At 57.8% G+C, this 22,009-nt stretch overlaps 2 protein-coding genes across 2 annotated transcripts; one reads left to right on the top strand and one right to left on the bottom strand.

The window, feature by feature from the left end:
* The first annotated feature begins 1,987 nt into the window (after window positions 1-1,987).
* Gnb2 (G protein subunit beta 2) lies at window positions 1,988-7,136 on the top strand. The gene is made up of 10 exons (XM_005080414.4): window positions 1,988-2,144; window positions 4,349-4,494; window positions 4,931-4,969; window positions 5,054-5,160; window positions 5,404-5,467; window positions 5,548-5,710; window positions 5,794-5,860; window positions 6,069-6,270; window positions 6,356-6,572; window positions 6,654-7,136. Exons 2-10 carry the CDS (start codon window positions 4,438-4,440, stop codon window positions 6,758-6,760), a joined length of 1,023 nt encoding a protein of 340 aa, XP_005080471.1. The 5' UTR covers window positions 1,988-2,144; window positions 4,349-4,437; the 3' UTR covers window positions 6,761-7,136.
* Window positions 7,137-7,314: 178 nt separating this feature from the next.
* On the bottom strand, window positions 7,315-18,004 carry Gigyf1 (GRB10 interacting GYF protein 1). The gene is given in 28 exon segments (XM_005080415.4): window positions 7,315-9,595; window positions 9,674-9,803; window positions 9,871-10,046; window positions 10,127-10,287; window positions 10,382-10,572; window positions 10,803-11,012; window positions 11,092-11,232; window positions 11,312-11,394; window positions 11,524-11,624; window positions 12,182-12,301; window positions 12,380-12,480; window positions 12,620-12,786; window positions 12,867-13,038; window positions 13,186-13,286; window positions 13,421-13,555; window positions 14,119-14,227; window positions 14,313-14,566; window positions 14,753-14,917; window positions 15,036-15,076; window positions 15,269-15,377; window positions 15,502-15,553; window positions 15,555-15,614; window positions 15,735-15,830; window positions 15,910-16,039; window positions 16,138-16,246; window positions 16,369-16,432; window positions 16,509-16,649; window positions 17,776-18,004. Coding segments are annotated over 25 exon segments (3,093 nt in total). The 5' UTR covers window positions 16,173-16,246; window positions 16,369-16,432; window positions 16,509-16,649; window positions 17,776-18,004; the 3' UTR covers window positions 7,315-9,542.
* Between the last annotated feature and the right edge of the window lie 4,005 nt (window positions 18,005-22,009).

The following is a 22,009-nucleotide window of genomic DNA, read 5'->3' as shown; positions in this document are numbered from 1 at the left end:
AGGTCTGGAGTTAGAAGTGTGGGCTACCACATCTGATGACTAGGAGGTTTTAAGTGGGCAGTGGCGGATGGTTTCTTCCTCAATTACTTTGCAACTTAGGTTTATCTTACCTTATGTGTATGAATATTCTGCTTGTGTATATATGTGAGTGCCTTGCACGTGTGTCTGGTGCACTGGAAGAGGGCATTTGGTTCCTTGGAACTGGAGTTACAGAAGGTTAGGAGCCACCATGCTGACAACTGACCCCAAGTTCTCTGGAAGAGAAGTAAGTGCAGAGCCATCGCCCCAGCTCCCACCTTAAGTTTTGAGATGTCTCACTGAGCCTAGAACTTCCTGACTTTGGCTGCCCAGCAAGTCCTGCTGTTTGTCCCAAGTTTCAGTCTCTGTCTCCCAAGTGTTGGGACCACAGGCCTGATCATTGTGCCTGAAATTTTTTTACATGTTTTTTGGGGATCATACTCGGGTCTTCACGTTTGCATGGCAAGAACTTAACTGAGCCATCTCCTAAGTCTCCCCACCACCACACACACACACTTTTTGAGAGAGGGTCTCATACAGCCCAGGTTGGCCTCCATCCAACTCACTATGTAGGTGAAGATGAATATGAAATTTTGGTTCTTCTGTCTCTACAAGTGTCCACAATAGCCACCAGAGTCCATTTTGAATAGTGTATTTTGATCCCCTAAACTATGAGAACTGTCTGTAGACCATTCAACAACTTGAATTTTCCTAAAAACACTTTCACAATTTACGGTGATCTGTCCCCCAGCAATCCAGACAATCCAGGGGGCTTGAGGATAACCGTCAACACACTCATTTAACATATTTGGAAAACAAGGCTCATTCTTTTATTGTGCTGTCTTGGTGGAGGTACTCCGAGGTGTAGTTTCCTTCAGCGATTCAACAGGCAAGTTACTAAAAAGCTGCCTGAGGGCTGGGCGTTGGTGGCGCACACCTTTAATCCCAGAGGCAGGTGGATCTCTGTGAGTTCGAGGCCAGCCTGGTCTACAAAGTGAGTTCCAGGACAGCTTCCAAGACAATACAGAGAAACCCTGTCTCGAAAAACCAAACCAAACCAAACCAAAACAAAAAACAAACAAACAAAAACAAAAACAAAAAACAAAAAAGCTGCCTGACATCGTAATCTCAACGGAGTTGGAGATCAGCATCGTGAGGATTAATAAACCAAAGCATAGGCTGGAAAGTTGACAAAATGTTTGCCTGGCACGCTTGAAGCCCTGAGTTCCACCCTGCATGCATTCTAATCCCAGCATTTAATAGGTGAGAAGCAGGGGAGTCATCAGATCAGGCTCATCCGTGGCTAGTAGTGGGCTCATGATACAAACAAAACAAAGCAAAAACCTTTAGGTCTGCAAATCAATGACTATGAACGGTTCTTGCCGCGGTATGAGGCCTAGACGGGGGGACTACAACCCCCCGCAGGGCTGCGCTGAAGAACTGTTTGGATGTTATTCCCTCTAACTGCATTTTCTGGGCTCTCAGCAGTCAGAAACCGCTGTCTTTTTTTTTTTTGTCCCTCCGTCCTACCCTGGTTTGGACTCCTCTAGCTCCGCCTCCGGGAAGGGGGCGTGGCCTCACCCAGAGGGGCGTGGCCAAGCGGAGAACTGGGCCTGCAAGCCTCCAGTCTGGAGCCGCCCAATGCGGGCGGGCGGGGGGGGGGCAAAGAAGTGAAGGAGGTCGGCCACGTGACCGGAGAGGGGCGTCTCCCCCGCCCCTATGCCTGTACCACCTCTGCTGTCCCCGGGGAGGGCGTCTTGCTCCCTTTCAGGAAGCAAACTACTTGCCGTGCTCCCTGATGAGTCGGAGGAGCGTGAACGCGTGCTTCCATCGCGCCCGAGTCAGCTTTTACCCCTGAAGCGGTGGTTTCGCGTCTCGACTCCCCCCCACACACTCGGGCAGTTGGTCTCGCCCGGCCTGGCCCTGGGCGCGGCGGCGGCGGCGGCGGCGGCCGCGTCACTGGCGGGCGGGATCCCTCCGCTCTGGGGAGAGCTGCGCCGGACGGTTGAGTCGGGGTGACTGAGGAAATCCATCCGCGCCGCCGCCGCTGCCGCCTCCGCCGCGGAGGAAGACAGGACCTCCCGCGCTCCCCCGGGCGACCCCTTGGCAGAGTCCCACCACCTCAGGTACCTCCGCTGACAAAAGGAGTCCTCGGCGCCCCCAGCCCCAAATCCCCACGGGTGTGTGTGTGGCGGGGGGGGAGCCCCCGTTCCTTCCGTCTCCCGGGTTTGGCTCTTGGGAAACGGACGTAACTCCCCAGACCTCCCCTCCCTTCCTCTGGCCCGGTCGTTTCCAAACCCGGAAGGGGAACTGGGGGCGACCCTCGGCTTCAATAATGCATGGGTTCCCTGCAATGCCAGTGACATTTATTTTTTGGACCCTAAACCCCCCCATCCCAGCCCCGCCTGCCTCTTGCCCCCTTAGTAGCGGGGGGCTAAATTCCGGGTTTCTTCTAAGTCCTGTCCCGCCCCCTTTCCCCACCGCCACCCTGCTGCCCGCCCCTGGGTAGCAACCCTCGTGCCCACTCGTTTCACACCCTTGCTTGCATTAGACTTGCAGAACCCCAGAACCCTGGGAGATTCAGCCCAGGCCTCAAGGCCACCCTTGCCTTCGTCTCCACCCTACTGCCCGTCCCTTGATCTGGGCTGTGGCTGTGTTTTCCGGGAGGTCTCAGCACCTCAGTCTTTTTACAAATCCCTACCCCGAGTGTAGCCCCTGGCCCCCGTCCCCCTTGCTCAGCTTTCTTCTGGGCAAAATGGAGGTCCCAGAACTGGAGGGCCTGGCCCGCGGCGCTGTGCACGCATCGCGGCAGCAGCCTCCGCCTTCCAGCTGCCGAACCCGGGGACCCTTCCCTGTCTCCTCACTCCTGCGGAGGCGGTGGCACCCCCTTTTTTGTTTGGGGGGCTGTGGCTGCTGAGGGAGTCCTGGAGGGTAATGGGGGATCTTAAGAGCTGGGAGCGTGGGCCCCGACCCGGTGGCCTCTTCCTGGCCTGCTTTCCTTCGGCCCCGGGCCTGTCACTGCGGCTAGACCTGCTGGCCGCTGGAGGGAAGGGGCTTTTGTCCGCAGCTGGAGCGGGGTGGTTGTGTGGTTGCACCCTCCCATCTCACTTTGGAGGGGCATCCCCTGGCGCTGGCGCAGAAAGCTGAACTCACTGAGGGGAAATATGTCCGGGGAAGAGGAACGCCCAGTGGCTGGGGGAAGTGGGAGCTGGGTGGGGGCCGCCTGGGCCGCCAGAGTGCTGTGTGCACGGCCAGATCGCACAGGTGTCCCGGGGAAGGCAGGGCGTCGGGGGCTGGAGCGGTGCCAGCTAGGCCTCGGGGGCTCTTGGGGTGCCTAGGGGCATCGGGCCAAGCCGTCTGGGGCCGCTTGCTGGCGCCTGGGAGAGAGCAGCTCCGCGCCCCGGGGCCAGGGGCCTCTTCGGAGCCCTAATTACTTCTGAGCGGCTCCCACGGGCTTCGTGCGGGCGCGGCGGGGCGGGCGACCTCGGTGCCGAAGGGAGCGGGCTGCAGGGGGGGCAGCCTTCCCCGCTGCTCTCCGCGGCTGATGGGGCGCAGCCGGCCCGGAATGGGGATCATCCCGGGTTGAGCCGTCCCGAACCTATTAGTGCTCAATCGGCTTTTCCCAAATCCTGTAAACAGCCGCCCTGGCCGGCTCTGGGGAAGAGGCGGGAGACGAGGTCGGGCGGGGGCGATGGGGGCCGGGGGTGGGGTCACCCACCCTACAGGTCTCTGCCGCGGATGCGGTTGCCTTGGCAACGAGGCTAGGGTGGGGGCCCTTCACCAATGAGGTGCTCTCAGTCCGGGTGACGGTTGCCTAGGCAACCCCACGAACAGCCTAGCTTCTCCCCTCAGCCCCCCCATCACCACCTCTGTCTTAACTGGGGGTGTGTGTGGAGGGTGTGCGGTGTGTGGGGGTGAATTTAAAGAGGCACCGCCCCTTTTTAAAATTAGGTGCTGGGAGGGCGGCGCCTTGTGCGGGCTGGGGCGGACGCCAGGTCTGTTTTCGAAGGGACTCCCCCCCCCAACCCCAGTTCCTGCCGCCCGCCCGAGTGTCCCGCCCGGGCTGCTGTCCGAGGGAGGGGTTTCCCCTTCTCTTCCTCTTGCACTTCCCACTCCGTTTCCGGGGGCCCAGGAGGAAGACTGGGGAAGTCGGCTGTTCCCTGGCAACGTCTCTCGGGTGCCGGAGACCCTAATCCTGCCCCGGGTACCGCGTCCTCTGCTTCCCTGTCCAGCCGACCCCTTCCGGGCCGCGGGCTTCCACCCCGCCTTCCCCGGCTGCTTCCCGGGCGGTCTTGGGGCCTGACGTCAGCCTTGCATCCCCCCCTCCCAGGCCTCGGGCCAGCGGCCAGGAGCTGCCTCCCCCAGCCCCCTTCCCGCGGCCCCCAGCCGCCCCCAACCCCGCCCCACGGGCCCGGCGCCATGAGTGAGCTGGAGCAACTGAGACAGGAGGCCGAGCAGCTCCGGAACCAGATCCGGGTGAGGGCCTGGCGGCTGTGATGGGGAGGCCGAGCCCGGCCAGGCGTGGCTGGAGTGTGCTGCTTCCCTTTGACCTGAGCAGAATGGGTTGCCTGTGGCCTGTGTGTGTGTGTGTGTGTGTGTGTGTGTGTGTGTGTGTGTGTGTGTGTGTGTGTGTGTCAGGGTGAGAGGAGAAAGGGGATTCTAATGTGTGTGTGTGAGAGTGTGTGTGTGTGTGTTACAGAGAGGAGAAAGGGGATGTATGTGTGTGTGTCAGGGTGAGAGGAGAAAGGGGATTCTAATTGTGTGTGTGTGAGTGTGTGTGTGTGTTACAGAGAGGAGAAAGGGGATTCTAATCTCCAGATGTCTCTGTTTCATCTTCCCTCTGCCTTGTCTCCTGTTTTCTTTACTCCTCCTCACCCATCGCCCCCCCCCCCCGCTCTGCCCTCCCTTACAGGACGCCAGAAAAGCATGCGGGGACTCCACGCTGACCCAGGTGAGCCGCCGCGCTGGAGGGAGGGGCTGGATGGCTTCTGTCCCTTGGTCTCCGGGTACCACCTCACTATCTCCATTGTTCCAGATCACAGCTGGGCTGGACCCAGTGGGGAGAATTCAGATGAGAACACGGAGGACCCTCCGTGGACACCTGGCAAAAATCTATGCCATGCACTGGGGGACAGACTCAAGGTGTGTGGGTGGCTGCTTTAGTGTGTGTGGGCGCTGGGGTGATTTTTGAGCAGAGTGGTGACACAGGGTGTCTGTGGGGAGAACCTTTGTCAGTGAGTTAGGGAAGACCAGAGGACCAGGGATGCAGGGTTACACTGAGGATTTGGGGGATGTCTCTGAAGAGTCCCTAGATGGGAAGGGATAGGAGCCCTCTTGTGTCACCCACACCCTGACTTGTCTGCATCCCCTGCCGCTGCCCGCCAGGCTGCTGGTCAGCGCCTCCCAGGACGGGAAGCTCATCATCTGGGACAGCTACACCACCAACAAGGTAAAATTGGCCCTCATAAGTGGGTAGGAGAGGACTGCCAGCCCTGACTGGCTCTGACTAGGGGTGCTGCTCTCCTCTAGGTCCATGCTATCCCTCTGCGCTCCTCCTGGGTCATGACCTGTGCCTACGCCCCCTCAGGGAACTTTGTAGCCTGTGGGGGCTTGGACAACATCTGCTCCATCTATAGCCTCAAGACCCGAGAGGGCAATGTCAGGGTCAGCAGAGAGCTGCCTGGCCACACTGGTGAGTGGAGCCTCACGGGAAAGGGGTGGGGGGTTGGGGGGCTGGCCTCCCTGAGATATCTGACTATGACCTCCTCTCCTCAGGGTACCTCTCATGCTGCCGCTTCCTGGACGACAACCAAATCATCACCAGCTCTGGGGACACCACCTGGTGAGGCTCTGCCAGGCTGGGTTCTCTGCCTTCGGGTGATCCAGGGCCCAGCAGGTGGCACATTTCTGAGCACCTAGTCTTCCCCCCTGGGTGGGGGCCAAGTGACTTCCCCAGGCCTCCTTCGCAGAGGGTCCTGACGGGTTTGGTGGGAGAGCTGGGGACTCTGTCCTTCAACTCATTTCTGATCCTTCTCCTGTCGCCTCTCCAGTGCCCTGTGGGACATCGAGACAGGCCAGCAGACAGTAGGTTTTGCTGGACACAGTGGGGATGTGATGTCCCTGTCACTGGCCCCCGATGGCCGCACCTTTGTGTCAGGTGCCTGTGACGCCTCCATCAAGCTGTGGGATGTTCGGGATTCCATGTGCCGACAGACATTCATAGGTCATGAGTCTGACATCAATGCCGTGGCTGTGAGTGTGGAGCATGGTGGGCAGCCCCTGCACCCCACGCCCCGCCTTGCCCCGCCCCTTCATGGCCCGCCTCCGCATCTTGCAGTTCTTCCCCAATGGCTACGCCTTCACCACGGGATCAGATGATGCCACCTGTCGCCTGTTTGACCTGCGGGCTGATCAGGAGCTGCTCATGTATTCCCATGACAACATCATCTGCGGCATCACCTCGGTTGCCTTCTCGCGCAGCGGCCGGCTGCTGCTCGCGGGCTATGACGACTTCAACTGCAACATCTGGGATGCCATGAAGGGTGACCGTGCAGGTGAGGCCTGGTGGGCCCACAGAGGGTACAGGTATGAAGCGTGGGTGGCCAGATTAGTCTCTATGTCCTTCTCTTCTCCAGGTGTCCTCGCTGGCCACGATAACCGTGTGAGCTGCCTTGGGGTCACAGATGATGGGATGGCCGTGGCCACAGGCTCCTGGGACTCCTTCCTCAAGATCTGGAACTAACCACCCCAACCCCAGATGGGCCTAGCAGGGAGCAGCCCTGCCTGTGCCCACACTACAGGCCCGGAGCTTTGGGGCTGGGTACATGTGCCAAGCCTCCCTCCCTGGGCTACAGGGCCTTGGGCCCTGCTCCTACACCCAGGTTTGGTTCCTCCCGGGGGAGGGGGAGGGTGCCCACAGTGAGATAAGTCTAGATGGAATGGGGGAGAGGAAGGGCAGGAAAGCCCTCACCCTTTGCTGCCCTGGGGCTGGGGCCTCACCCCTCTGGAGGGCCAGAGGCAGGAGATGGAAACCCCAGGGGCTGGCTTTTTTAAACTGGTTTTATTTTAATTTTTATTATATTTTCAGTTTTTCCATAAAGGAACCACTTCCAACTCTGTACCCAGTCTCCTTGATTGCTACCCCTCCCCCAAAGCAGGCAGTGGCTGTGAGGCTCCTCCAAGCTATAGGCCCCGTTCCTGCTCTGCAAGACTGATTCCAGCAATTCCCAGGGGTGCATAGCCTTACCCAGCTCTGCCCCAGCTCAGAACCATGACACACGTAGCAGACAGTGTGGATGGGAGAACACACCAAGTTTTATTGGGAGTATGTACAAGGGTAGTGTAAGGGAGTCACAATGGGGCGGAGGTGGGGTAAGCGGGGTACACAGGGCTCCCACACTACCCTGAACCCCCAGGAGGGGGTGGAGCAGCTAGGACCATGTAAGACTGGGATGGGAGAGGGTTAAGACGCGGTGGGGTTAAGACGGGGTGGGGTCTGAGTCCCTGGGCCAGGGGGCTCAGGGCTTGTAAACATTGACCACTCTCAAGAGGGGACGGGGTGGGAGAGGGCTCCCCCTACACTTCCTCACAGGGTTAAGGCCTCTCCAGGCTCATGGGCCCCCAAGTTCAAAGTCTCTTTAGCTGGGGGAAGGGGTAGGAAGAGACAAGTGCCCCCCCTGCCCCTGCATTGGCTGTGGCAGGGGCAGGGCAGGTTACATTCAGTCACAACAGGAGTCTCTCCCACCCCTCCAATGCCACCATAATGGCAAGAGGGAAGGGGGGCGGGGGGCCAGCAGCAGCAAGACGTTTCCCCCAGCCATCACCCCCTTATTGCTTTAGAGAGAATATTGTCTTTTCACAGACGTTAACACTGTCAAAACCAGGGAGAAGTAGGTGGGGGCCCTTCCCCCCAGAGGCCAGCCTTATCCCCAACACTGACCCAGTTGCCACTTTGGTGCAAAAAAAAAAAGAAAAAAACAACAACAAAAAAAAACCCCCAAAAAATACGAATAACAAAAAACGAAAACAAAAAAGCAAAAGGCCATGTCTCTGGAGACAGATGGGAAAGAGGGAACTGGGGACATCCCCACTCCCCAGGGCAGGAAAGAGAATACATTCATGGAGGGAGGCAGCGGCAGTCTCGCCCTAATACTGCATCTGAGCAATGAGGTTGATGGGAGAGCTCACTAACACAACAGCATGTCAAAGAAAAAAAAAGGCCAACCAACCAACCAACCATGGAGACAGGCCCAGCAGGCAGGGGACTAGGAGTGAAGTCGGTGAGCAACAGGCAAGGCAGCCCCCAGCCCAGGACACAGCTGACTCCAGCCTCACATTAACGCCCACATGGAAACATCCAGCAGAGGGGCTGCTCGCTCCCCTCCCATTTGGTCAGAGGCGGCGTCAAGTGCAGGGCTGTGGTCTGCTTCCCGCACGGCTGGCTGCAGATCAGGGAAGATTCCCACAATGGCCCCACCACCACAGTTCAGCCCAAGCCACCCTTCAGCGTCTCCCTCACACAGGCAAGGACTCGGCCGTGATAAGGGAGGTGGTGTTCTCCAGCTCCTGGAGGAAGGGCTGTGTCTCTTCTCGGAGGGGGCGAGACGGGCTTGGGGGCCAGAGAATACATTCATGTGGCAAAGGCAGGGAGCTGAGCCTGCAGTGTCACACCCAGGCTGTCCCCCGAAATGGCAGCAGTGGGGGCAGCCCCTCAGCAGGCCTGACTTCAGACCCCACCTGACAGGCTGGCACCGACAGGTCATTCCCCAGCTCCCTCCAGCCAGCGTGGGAGGGCTGTTAGGGGTTGAGGGAGAGGGAGCGGAGACAGTTTGTCCCATTTGTGCAACTATCCCCCCAAAGCAGCTGAGGCGAAGGGCGACTGTGGCCCCCTTACCAGGACACCTGCCACAGTGGCCACCACAGGGAGCTGTTCACAGCCGGTCCAGTGCACAGGGCTCCTGGAGAGGGCCTCACTGTGCAAACTGCCAGCACCCAACTTCCAGTTACCCCGATGACCACTTTCTGAGGGCAGCAGCAGGGTAAGTGCAGCCCTAGGGGAGCCAGGCAGGGCGGTTCCTTAGGGCCTGGTACCCACTGCCCCAAAACAACAGTGTGGTTTTTTTTTTCCTTCAGCCTAACTTTTTTTTTTCATTATTTTTCATCTTTTCTTAAAAAAAAAAAAAAAAAAAAACAAAAAACCCCAAAACAAAATAAAACCTCTGTGGACCTTCCAATGTCACACCCATTATCCCCAAAGGGGCGAAGGGGTCTACAATCTAGTTTTCGAATGATACTTTTGTCTCTCCTATCGTTGAAAATTAAAGAGAAAGAAAGCCCCTCCCATGTGTAAAGTGCCTCGTGGTGGGTGAGTTAAGGTGCATCGTGTGTTTGTAACAAGTGCTGGGACCCTGCCCCACTTGCTTCCTCCTCTGCTCCTCGCTGGGAGCCTGCAGGCTGGAGACCCGAGGGTCCATGCTGCCATCGCCTCCCAAGCCTAAAGCTCAGGGGCTGGTGGGACAGGCTGGTCAGTAGTCATCCACGCTCTCGAGCTCACCGGAAGGGCCGTGCAGGGAGTACCCTGAAGCCAGGGGAGAGAGAAGTGAGGGGGAGCGCACCCTATGTGGGGAAGCAGGGTTCCCCAGCACCCTACACTCACCCAAGATGCTGGGGTCCGAGTGAAGCATCAGTGCCCTCCTCTTGGCCTTGCTGCCCTCCCCAGGGCCTAGTTTGGTGCTGTGGTTGGCCTGAAAGGCTGTCTGTAGGGAGGTGCTGCTCAGCCAGGCCTCCTAAGGCAAGAGAGTGGAGTCAGGACAGTCCTGGGCGCCTTGCCTCCCAGGTCCCACAAGACTCCACCTGCTGCTGCTGCTGCTGCTGCTGCTGCCGTTGGCTGGCTTTCTGCTTGGCCCTCCGCTCCAGGAATTGTTTGGCAAATTCTTTGGCTTCCAGCGTGTCCCCCAGGCAGGAACGGATATAGTCGTGGACATCATAGGGGGACTCCACCTCCTTGAGGATCGCTACAGCCATGGGCACTATGGGGAGGGGACAGTCGAATATGCTGGCAGGCCTAGAGTCCCCGGTGCAAACATGACCACAAGGACTGCCCTCCTACCGTCCAGGCTGCCTGTGGTGCTCAGGGTGTGCAGCCTCTGCTCACACCACTGGGTGAAGCCATCCTGGGGCCGAGGGATGCCCTGCAGCAGCTTCAGCAACTTTTCCTCCTCCTCTGTCTTTTTGCGAACAGGCCGACCTGACAGGTGGCTGTATGAGTCACTGAGACAGGTAAGGAATTGGAGGCCACAGATGAGCCAGGAGCTTAGTAGCCGCCCCTCCCCGACAGACCCCAAGCTGACCAGGTCTCACCCACCTGAGAGACGGGCTGCTCCGACTGTTCTTTAGGCCCAGGCTTCGGGCCAGGCTCCCGCCACTCTTGAGGGTGTCTTCCCAGAGTCCCAGACTGCCACTGCCGCTGCCCCCACTCTTGTCTGGCCCGCCCCACAGTGGCCCAGCCTCAGACACCCACTGGTTCAGGGGGGCAGTGCCCAAGCCCCCAAGCTGCTGCAAATGGCAGGAAGTCAGGGGGCTCTAAAATGAGCCCTGGACCTAGGCAGGGAAGCTCATTTGGGGGTAAGGGCAGGGGATGAGGTAACAACTAGTGAGAGGGACATCCTTCCAATAGCGGAAAGAACCAGGTCTCCGTTAGAGTCTGCACTCAGAGACACAACCCCCCCCCCGCAAGTGCCCCTGGAAGCCGCACTGGAAGTTCCCCATCGGTCACTGCCGCTTACCACTCGGTGGTTGGAGGCCTGGGCCCGCAGAGGCTCCCTGTGCAGCTGCCGCTCACTCTCCGCCTGCAGCTCCAGCAGGGTCTTCATGGACAGGCCCTGCTTGGCCAGGCCGGCCCAGAGTGGGGGCGGGGAGCTTGGAGCAGGGGGCACAGGGACATTTGCTGCCTGCTGCTGCTGTAGCAGTTTCAGCAGCAGTTCCTGCTGTCGCACCTAGGCGAGGACACCGTGCAGTTGGTGGCCGGCTGGCACCAAGCACAGGCCAGGCCCAGGGGACAGGTGGGACTTGAACCTGCTTGCGCCGGAAGAGCTCCTCCTCTTCCTGCCGCCGCTTCTGCTCCTCCTGCTGCTGCTGCCGCCGCTTCTCCTCACGGCGTTTGCGCTCCTCCTCCTCCCGTTTCGCCCTGAGCTCCACTTCTCTGCGCTCTTGAAACTGCGGTGACAAGGACATCTGTTAGCAGGGAGGTTGTGCCTGCTTCAGCCAGCCTTCGCCAGGCCAGCCTACTACTTACTTTATGTTGCAGCTGGAGTTGTTCTAGAATTGGACCCTGAGTCGAAGAGTTAATTGGTATGTCCCAAAGACTGGCTTCACCACCTGCAGAAGAAAGGCGGCTGCAGAGACCCAGACCCCACCCACAGAGAGGAGGCAGAGCCACCAAGCGTGACAAACAGAGCCCGGGGGCAAAGGGACCAGGGCGTGGCATGGGGCAGGTTGACCACTCACCTGACTGTGAGGAAGCTGAGGTATGTAAGTCCCAGAGGGGGCCGGAATCTGGCACCGACAAGGACCGGCTCATCGTCGGGAGCAGGTTCTGGTCCCCACCCCTGAGAAGCAAACAACTAGTCCTCAGGACACCGCATTCCCTTGTAGCTTGACCTCCCCTTTCTCTACCTCACACCAGCACACACCCAGACCCCCCCACACAAGACACACACACACACACAGACCCCCACACACACAAGACACACCCAGACCCCCACACACAAGACACACACACACATACACAGACACACACACACGACACCCACACACATATACAGACCCACAAGACACCCCCCTGCAGACCTCCCCCCCCAAGACACCCCCCCCCAAGACACATACCCACACACACACAGACCTCCTCTTTTTTTTTTTTTTTTTTTTTTTTGGTTTTTCGAGACAGGGTTTCTCTGTGGCTTTGGAGGCTGTCCTGGAACTCGCTCTGTAGACCAGGCTGGCCTCGAACTCACAGAGATCCGCCTGCCTCCCAAGTGCTGGGATTAAAGGTGTGCGCCACCATGCCTGGCTGACCTCCTCTTTCTCTACCTCATACCAGCACACACACTCAGACCGCCTCCCCCACAGACACACACATTTCCCCCACACATTTAGTGCAGCCGACCTGGGGTTTTTGAGAGCCTGGAGCTGCTGCAGGAACGTCGCAAGCTGCTGCTGCTGCGGCGGCGTCAGGTCCCCCATAGCTGCCTTTTCCCGGAGCGCCGTGCACTGCGGGAGCTGGCGGCTACAGACACAGTGGGCTCAGACGCTGTCACCGCCTTGGACCACCGCCTTGCCCATATTAGGCCCAGAGCCCCCATACCTGCCAACCAGCTGCAGAAAGTGCTGTTGCTGCAGTTGCTGGTACAGGGCTGCCGCAGCCAGCTCCTGCTGCTTTTTCAGCCGCTCCTGATCCATGTTGCCCTGCGGGAGGTCAGAGCATGCCCGGGTGAGTGTGCCCAGCAGGAGCATGCCCAGCAAGTGAGGGCGTGAGGTAGTGCCTGAGGTCCTGCTGCTGCCCCCACTGGCCTTCCCTGCAGCCTGCAGAGCAGACAGTGCTCACCAGCAGCGGGGGTGGCGAGGGCCCGGGGGCAAAGGGCACACGGCCCCACATCTTGATCACTTCTCCCAGAGGCTGGAAACCCTCATCACAGCCCCTCTTCACCAGGAGTGACATGGAAAAGTAGCCTGCCTGGAACCACTCAGCCATCTCCTGGGTCGTGAAAGGGCCTGGAACAGGTGAGTGAGGGTCAGACAGTGGTCGAGGCAGTCAGAGAGCACACTCAAGTCAGTCTGCTGCCCACAGCTACCTTGGATCTCCCCCTGTGGGTCCTTGTAGAACCACTTGCGGGCAGCGCCGTGGCTGAGGGGAAGGGCAGTGGCGGCTGTGGAGTGGCGAAGGCCCTGGGTCTGCATGGCGGCCGTGAACTGCTCCTCCTCCAGGGAGCTGTCCTGCAGGGAGGCCACCAGTTTCTCTGCCTCCTGGAGTCCAGAGAGAGGCAAGTCTAAGCAGGCTGACACCACAAACATCAAAGGAGGCTGGGCTCGGGAGGGCAGGTCAAGGGATGCCAGACAAAGATGCCCTGCAGCCCTGGAGTGGAGGCCCCTGAGCACCCAAGGCACCCAAACCTGCTGCAGGTGCTTCAAGCCTTCTTCATCTTCTAGGTCCCCGGGGGGTCCAGGAGGTGAGCCGACTCCAGGACTCAGAGACAGTCCCCTCATCTCCTCTCCTGGGAGAAGAGACGGGAGATGGGGAGGGGCCGAGGAAGGGACAAGGTGGCTCTCTGCCTGCTAGGGACACAGGCTCTTGCCACACCCCACCCCAGTGTCCCCGCACGCCTCTGCACCAGCTCTTGCAGCCTACCTTCAGCCGGCGGAAGCTCTTTCTCCATGGTTTCATCACCGTCCTCGCTCGTCGTCCACAGAGGGCCCAAGGCAGGCAGCAAAGACGGGGAGCTGGACTTTTCCGGAGGAGGCAACGGGGTCACCTCCTTCCCACCTGGAGGAGACAGATGACTGCTACTCAAAACTGAAGGGGCTGAGGCGAAGGAGTCAGCTCAGTGTCTAAGTGTCTGTTTCACAACCATGAGGACCTGTGTTGAAATACCAAGAACCTGTATAGAAGCCACACATGGGCGGGAGAGTGGAGCAGAGACAGGACAGCCTACCTCAAACGAGGCAGCAGGGACACCCACTGCACCCACGCTGCCCGGCCTCACACTGGCACACATACAATAGAATGAGCGCAGGGAGGCCCTGCCAGTGAGACAGCGCGACGCTAACGTGTGCCAGCGCCCAGACCCTGGGGTGTGTCTGCCCTTTCTAACTTCGCTCAGCTCCCTAACCAGGCATGAAGCACGGATGCAGAGACCTGAGCTGTCTGCACTGTGCACACTGCCTCCCGCCTGCTCTGTGAGATCCTGGTTAGGACCCCCAAGTGGTGAGCACTGTGGGGCGCCTGCAGGCTTTCCCAAGGTCCCTCTCCTTGGCACATGCATGTGCACACATGCTGCAGGTTAGAGGACAGCCTGGCCTCCTCCCTGCAAGGCTTTAAGAGCTCACCTGCCTCAGGCCCCTCTTCATTCACCCCTTCTGAAGGCTCCTCCTCCTCGTCCTCCAGGCCCTGGAACTCAAGCTCTTGCTCCTCTGGAATAGGCTCCCGGGGGCCCTTCTGTGTGAGTAAGGGCGGAGTGGACAGTGGGTGGAAGGGCAGCCGAGGGGCAGCACCCACCAACCCACTGGTCCCTGAGAGGTACCTTAAGAGGCAGGAAGGCCCCAGAGGCATCGAAAGTGCCCATCTCCTCATCTTCATCGTCCAGGCACCACTCGGGGAGCCCATCCTTGTCATCTTCAAAGCCATCCAGCCCCCGGCATCTCCGGAGGTGAGAGCTGCCTCCCCCAAGCCGCCCATCCTCTTCACCACACCCTCCTCGTTCCCCTCGTAAATCAAAATCAAACTTGCGCCTCCGCTCCCCATGCTCCCGCCAGCCAGCAGAGCGGGGACCACCATCTGGAAGAGAAAGTTGGAGAAGGAAAACACAACACAAAAGTGAGTGATTTGCCGTCTTCAGCTCACCAGGCTTTCCCAACCAGCATGGCTTCCCTGGGATGTCCTCACCCCTCACACGCTTGACCACCCCTTCCCCACTATCAGCCCCAGGGGGCAGTTCCTGAACTCCACCTTGCTGCATCTTACCAGGGCTGGTGGAGCGCCAGCGATCAGCGTCTCGCCGGGGTCCTGCCCCGAGTCTCCAGCTGCCATCCTCCTCCTGCTCCTCGCGCAGGGAGCGCCAGTTCTCACTGTCGGAGCGGGCATGCTCCTTCCTCGGGCCAGCCCCTCCCTCCTCAAACCCAGACCGTGCTGGCATGGGGGAGACAGAGAGTAAGCACCAAAGAGCCTGTGACAACGTACTCCTGTCCCGGCCCCGGCCTGGGAGCCCTCTCAACGGCCCCTACCCCACCACACTCGACGCTCATACCTCCATCCCTCCTTGCAGACTTCTCAAACCGCCTCTCACCTCTGTGGAGGGAAGATGCCGGTCAAAACATACACACTGTCCCCTCTGCAGAGGGAGCCAGGGGACCCCCCCAAAACAACCAGAATGAAAGGACGGGCAGGACCCAGAGGGCTCTGGCGAGGGCTGGCCTGTTTCTAGTTCTTGCTGCAGACACCTCACTGGCAGCCCCCCCCCCTTCCTCATGCCCACCCCACCTGTCATCCCAGCTCTGGCTTCGCTGGATCTCCCGGGGATTGCGTCCAAAGGCCCCATCGCCTTCCTCAATGCTTCTTTGGTAAAAGCAGCTGTCACCACGACCACGGCCTGAAGGAAGAAGGGTCAGGTCACATCTGGGTTTGGGACCGTCTAGTGACCCTCTGTATCCTTAGTGCCACCCATGCAGACGCTGCCCGTCGCCTCCCCTGATAAACACGGGGACGTCCTCTACCTCGGCTCCGGGTGCTGCCCCTGCCACGGGAGGTGTTGGCCGCAGGGGGGCCCAGCCCCTTTCCCCATCAGCCTCAGCACAGCCACGCTGTTCACTGACAGGGAGAAGTTTCTCTGAGGAGGGAGCCAGGCAGGGGAGTGAGGACACATCACTCGGTCAACCCCCATCCTCAAGCCCAGCTCCTCTGCCCTCCACCCGAGGCCCATTTGCCTGTCCGGCTGGGCCCAGCCCACCTGCTCCTCCTCAGTTAGAGGTTCCAGGGCCAGAGGTTGTAGAGGCTCCTCCTGTAACACTGTGGCAAACTCCTTGTCCTGCAGCTCCTCGGGGACCTGTGACGGGACAGGAAGCCCAATACACCATCCATTCAGGGGCAACTCACCGACAAGGCAATGGGAGAGGGAGCCTCACCTTGTTCTCCTTGATGTACAGGGCCAGCATCTCCTCTCGCCCGTAGCGGTAATCTGCTAGCTTGTACTTGGGCATGGCAGGGGACGGGGGTGGCGAGGCCACACTGCCACCCCCTGAAAGAGCCCTCAGCCTACAACAGGCACAGAGAGGAAGAAGGGAGACAGAGGTCCACGTGGCCCTTCCCACTGCCCCAGCTTCTTCCCACGGGCCAGAGCGTGAACAACTCACCACTCAGGGCCAAAGTTCAGGGTCTCTGCTGCCATGGTGGAGCTGAGATGCTTCTCAAAGACCAAGAGTTACCAGAGAAGAGAGGACCAGACGTCGTGCTGTGCAAACCCTGTAGTGACAGCACAGCCGTCAGTAAGCACCTGCAGGTTAGTCACGGTGCCAGCCAGCACTGCACTGGGCCGGTGACACGCTTCATCTGCATGTCAGCCATTCTGGCATTGAAGAACTCACCTACACCAGACACGAGACCACTCACACCATGAGTTAGCCAAAGTTGAGTCAGAGTAGAGCAGTCCTAGGAGAATTAGAGAACAAGGAGGCTTGAGCCCTTTCTGCCTCAGTGGGGCGCCCTCTGGTGGCTCAACACTCACCTGACAGTTCTGCCCTGGGAAGCAGAGGAGGCGAGGGCTCTCTTCTGACAAGGCTGAGCTTAACTAGAGCAGAGCCTCCAAGCAACTAGCTGTCTACAGCCTCAGTAGTGCCGGGAGGAACTTTCACATCTGGGAAAGATCCTTAGGGAGAAGAAAGGAAGAGGTGGTTACGCAGAGGGTCAGATGGCTCCCCCGTCTGGCCCACAGCTGCGGGATGCAGGGCACTCAGGGCACACGTACAGGTGTGGTCTCAGTGAGGAGGTGAGTGGTGTCAGGACACAAACCAGGTCAGTAAGCCACCAGGACCCGACACGGTGGTGCCCACCCTTGCAATCCCAGCACTCTGGAGGCAGAGGCAGGAGGATTTCAAGTTTAAGGCCAGCCTGGGATACATTGTAAGACCTTGTTGCAGAAGCGACAAATGGACTGGGATTTAGTCAGCTGGTGAACTGCTTTCTTAGCACAGAGTCCTAGGCTCTGTCCCCAGTGCCACACAGAAAAGGTGTGGTGGCGCATGCCTGTGATACTAAAAACTTGGAAGATGGAGGCAGGAGGTTCAGATTTTTTTGTTGTTGTTGTTGTTGTTTTTGTTTTTCGAGACAGGGTTTCTCTGTGGCTTTGGAGGCTGTCCTGGAACTCGCTTGGTAATCCAGGCTGGTCTCGAACTCACAGAGATCCGCCTGCCTCTGCCTCCCGAGTGCTGGGATTAAAGGCGTGCGCCACCAACACCCAGCTCAGGAGGTTCAGAAATTTAAGGTCATTCCTGACTATATACAAGTTCAGGGTCAGCCTGGGCTACATGAAGCTCTGACTCAAAATAAAACACAAGGCACTGGGACCACGATGTCCTATAGAGGAATGGTCCATTTTGGCGAGTGTCACAGTAAATCTTGGAACAAGATGACAAGACAACTTACCTAAAAACAAACACAAACAAAAAGCAAAACAACAACAACAACAACTAAAAAGCAAAAAACCAACTAAGGGAGACTGTCTGAAAATCAGAACCAGGGGACTGTGTCTGGTCAGAAACCAAACCAACCCCACCCCCCACCCCCCAAAAAAGCAGACAGGTGCTGCCAGAACATTCACAGCAGCCTGTTAGAGCGAGCGTGCGTGCGTGCGTCTGTCCACAACACCCCAGGGTCATCTACTAAATGAGAGTCAAGCCCTAAGCTCACCCCCCTCATCGAGAGCGGTCTGTCCCTCAGGAAAAGGTAAAGCGGGGACGGGCTCTCAGATGGCTGCTGGCAGAAGGCTCCCTCACCATATGGGCAGAGGCGAACTCAGTCTCTGAGGCTGATGAGGCAGCAGGGGCAACAGCAGGGGCAGGTTCCTCTAGGAGCCTGGGTAGCAGACTCTCAGGAGAGGGTTCATCCAGGAAGGGCGGAGCACAGGAGGAAGGGCAGGCAGTGTCCAGGTTTCTACCACTGGCTGGGCAGGAGGCTGGACCAATGTGCCTCTGCAGTCCCCATCCGCTGCAGGATGCCAGGGATCTAGGGGAAGGAGGAAGAGGGTTACCACCAGAGGGGCTTCAGAAAGAGGGTCTCCCCTGTAGCTGAGACCCCATGGCAGACAATGGGCTGACCCAGAATCCCAGCACCCTGGGATCTAGGGTGACTACACATGGCTGCTTGGAGACAGCAAGAGCCTGGGCTGGCCCAGAGTCTCTGTGCTGCACGATACTCTGGAGGCCTCTGCAACCACACCTTCTCAACTACCACCCCGAGGGACCTGGAATTAGGCAGACCCCCAGGACAAGATGCTGAGTGGGACAAGTCGGGCACAGATAGCTAAGCTCTGGGGTTAGGGACATGGCTAAGCTCGCAGAGAGATTGCTGAGCACACAAAGTCCTGGGTTTGACCTTAGTATCACACCAGATGTGGTGGCCCACACCTGTAATCCTAGCACCCAGACAGTGGTGCAAAAGGATCAGACGGCCAAGCTCCTCCACCCCCACCCCAAAGAAAAGCAAGCAAACTAAACTAAAAAGGGCTGGAGATGTTGCTCAGCATGCACAGGGCCGTCTCCAGCCACTGGTACTGCCAAAAAAGAGACTGGGGCCTGGAGAGAGACAGCTCAACGGTTTACAGTGCTTGCGGCTCATCTAAAGGACTTAAGTTCAGGTCCCAGCACTGAAGAAACACACACACACACACGCACACACACGCACACGCACACGCACACACACGCACACTCACACGCAAGATAAACCCTCTGAGGATGTTTCTTACAGAGGAGCCAGGGCTAGAGGCAGGTCAAGCACAAAGACCTGGAGTTGGGACAGGACTCCTGGCAAACGATGAATGGGTCAGGGTCTCAGCTGGATACAGGGGAGGGGTGCGGTGACAACGGTGGTGACAGGTGATGGCAACACAACACTGTAAATGTATTAACATCAATCCCACAGAACTGCACACTTTTAGAAAATCCTTTTGCCTCAATCTCCTGAGTGCTGAGATTGTAAGCATGCACCACCAAGCCTAGCTTACACCCATAATTTACTTTTTATTTCTTAATTAAGAAATTATGTGTGTGTGTGGTGGGGAGGGTGACATATGACCTTGAATGTAGGTGTCCAGAATCTAGAAGGTGTTGGATCCCTGCGAGTCACCTGAAATGGCTGCTGGGAGTCACACTCGAGGTCTCTACAAGGGCTGTCTCTCCAGCCCTCAACAATCATTTTACAAAAGCTTTAGTGAGGTTGGTGGCTGAGGGTGCGCTTAGCATGCGCAAGCCCTGGGCTCCCATCCTCAGCGTTCATTCTTCTTTTTTCTTTTTTGGTTTTTCAAGACAGGGCTTCTCTGTGTAGCCTTGGCTGTCCTGAAACTAGCTCTTGTAGACCAGGCTGGCCTCAAACTCACAGAGATCCGCCTGCCTCTGCCTCCTGGGTGCTGGGGTTAAAGGCCTGCACCACCACCGCCCGGCTCACAGTTTATCTATAAAACAAAAAGGAACGTTTTGTAGGGTAGGGTAGATGGCTCAGTCAGAAAAGTGCTTGCTGCACCAACACAGGACCTCAGTTCAAGCCCCAACGCTCACATAAATGCCAAGAACTCCTGCCTAGAACCCTAGCACTAGGGAGGTAGGAAGAGGAGTATCCCTGAGACTAGCTGGCCATCCAATCTAGACATACTGGTGAACTCCAGGTTTCAGCAGAGGGCTGGAGAGGGCTCAGTGGGTAAAGTGCTTGCTGTACATACATGAGGACCCGAGTTCTAATCCCCAGAACGCCTGCAAAGACAGATGTATAGTGTTCCTACAGGGAGATGGGAGATGGAGAAAGGAGGAGCCCTGGGAGCTCATGGACCAGTCAACCTGACGAATGATGCCTCCCGCAAGACACCCTGTCTCCAATAAGGTGGAAGGACCAATATCCGAGGTATCCTGACCTCCGTGTGTGTACACACTCACACATGCATACACACAAAGACCGAGAAAGCAGTAAGATAGACAGCAAAAGAGGAAGACTTGCGCACGCTCATACACAAAAGCTTTAGGGGAAAAGTCACTGTGGGGACTAAATACTTTCCCCATTCCAAACAAAGAACCCCACACTCATACGATCTCCAAAGTGACAATCTGGAACCTTTTCAATCCTTCTGGTGGAGCAGGCATTGATCTCGGCAGTGCGGAAGGGTTGCCCAGTAGGAGAGATGGAGGGTACCCTCCCCTCCCTCCATGCAGCTGGCAATACAGCTCTGCCTCCCACAGGTGCTCGCTGCCACGCCTAATGCCGAGTTGATCCCTTATAATCTACTTGATGGAAGGAGAGAAGCCCGTCTTCCAGTTACCCTCAAACCCCCACATGCGTGCTTTGGTGTGCGCACACTCACTAAGTGAGCGAAGGGTGGGGTGGGAGGTGGACACCCTGAATCTTAAAAGGGAAAGAGAAGAAAAATAAGCAAAGGCAACGTGGACACGGCAGGGCCACTGCAGAGGGGGGAAGAGGCAGTCAGAGAGGAGTGCCGGGGACCGGGGCCACTGGCTTCTTCCTCACACCGAAGGGGCTCAGTAGCCCACTATGTGGTACCTGAGCTCCACTGAGGAGACTCTACTCCCGGAAGGGTATGGACAATGACTTCGGACACTTGAGGCCATCACAGCTGGGCAGAAGGCTGCTTCTGACTTCTAGCAGGTAGAGAACAGGGTCGCTGTGGAGCACCTCACAACCTCCAGGACAACCCAGAACAAGGAAGTATACGCTCAGTTGGCAGAATGCTTGTCGAGCATGCACGAGGCCTTAGGCTCAGCCCCCAACACGCAGACAGTGCAGGCCTGTCACCCAGCACATCCAGATAGAGACAGGTGGCCTGAGATGCCAACAATGACAATACTGAGAAACTCTCCTCTACCCGTGAGCCCAGGTGGAGACACTGGAGCGTTAGAGAGGCGTGCAGGCTCCCTTGCCCCTCAGCAGCAAGAAAAGGCTTCCCTCACCACACTGTCCCAGAAGAAAAGCCCCAGGTCCTGCCAGGAGGCGAGGCCTGGGGAAGAGAACAGGTTGAAAAGCAACAGCATCAGGCTGGAGAAATGGTTAAAGAGCGTGGGTCAGGTCTGACAGCCTGAATTTGATCCTCAGGACCCACACAGTGGAAGGAGAGAACCAGTTTCTCCAAGGTGTCCCCTGACCTTCACACACCATGAGACACACTTGTGTACATGCATGTGTGTGCAAACACAGTTTTAAAAATGAGAAAAAAAATCAAACCCTAAGTTTGTCAACCCAGCCCCTCAAAGCTAAGCACCCAAACCCCTTTCTAATAAAGAAACCAGTGGGCAGTGGTGGCCTCTAATCTCAGCACTCGGCAGGTGGATCTCTGGGAGTTGGAGGCCAGCCTGTCTACAGAGCAAGTTTCAGGACAGTCTCCAAAGCTACACTGAGAAACCCTGTCTCGAAAAACCAAAAAGAAAAAAAAATAAAAAGAAAGAAACCAGGAGGGCAACAGAGTTGGGGGCCACACCTTTCCCCTCCACATGTTCTACTGGCTGCCTAAGCGAAGGGGCTTTTTCTCCCAGGCCAAGTCCAGCTGGCCCCTCAGACTGCTTCACAAAGTCCCCTCCCCCAGCACCTGTGCTCTCTTGGCACTAAAAGAGTGACCCGTGCTGGAGCTGACAGCTTCCTCGAGGGACCTGGGCTGCTCCTCCTCATGTGCCCAGAACTCCAAACACAAGCTGAACACAATTAGGGACAATGCTTCCTTACTCTGTCACCCCTAAACTTTGTTAACAGAGTCAAAAACCCAAATGTCCCAAACTTGAGCAATCGCCCAACCACTCAGCCTGTTGAATGCAACTTTCCCAAGATGGACAGATGGACAGAGACATTGTGTGTATGTACTCTCCCTCCGTGCACAGAGGATGGATGGACGGACGGACGGACGGATGGAGAGACATTGTGTGTACGTACTCTCCCTCCATGCGCAGAGGAGGAAGGGCTACAGGAGCCCATCAGCTCTAGGGCAGCAGCTAGCCCGCTCTACCTACAGTGACAACCCCA

This window comes from Mesocricetus auratus, unplaced genomic scaffold (assembly GCF_017639785.1).
Source record: "Mesocricetus auratus isolate SY011 unplaced genomic scaffold, BCM_Maur_2.0 Super-Scaffold_100025, whole genome shotgun sequence".
In the NCBI taxonomy this organism is placed as follows: Eukaryota; Metazoa; Chordata; class Mammalia; order Rodentia; family Cricetidae; genus Mesocricetus; species Mesocricetus auratus.
This window is presented reverse-complemented; position numbering and strand designations above follow the sequence as displayed.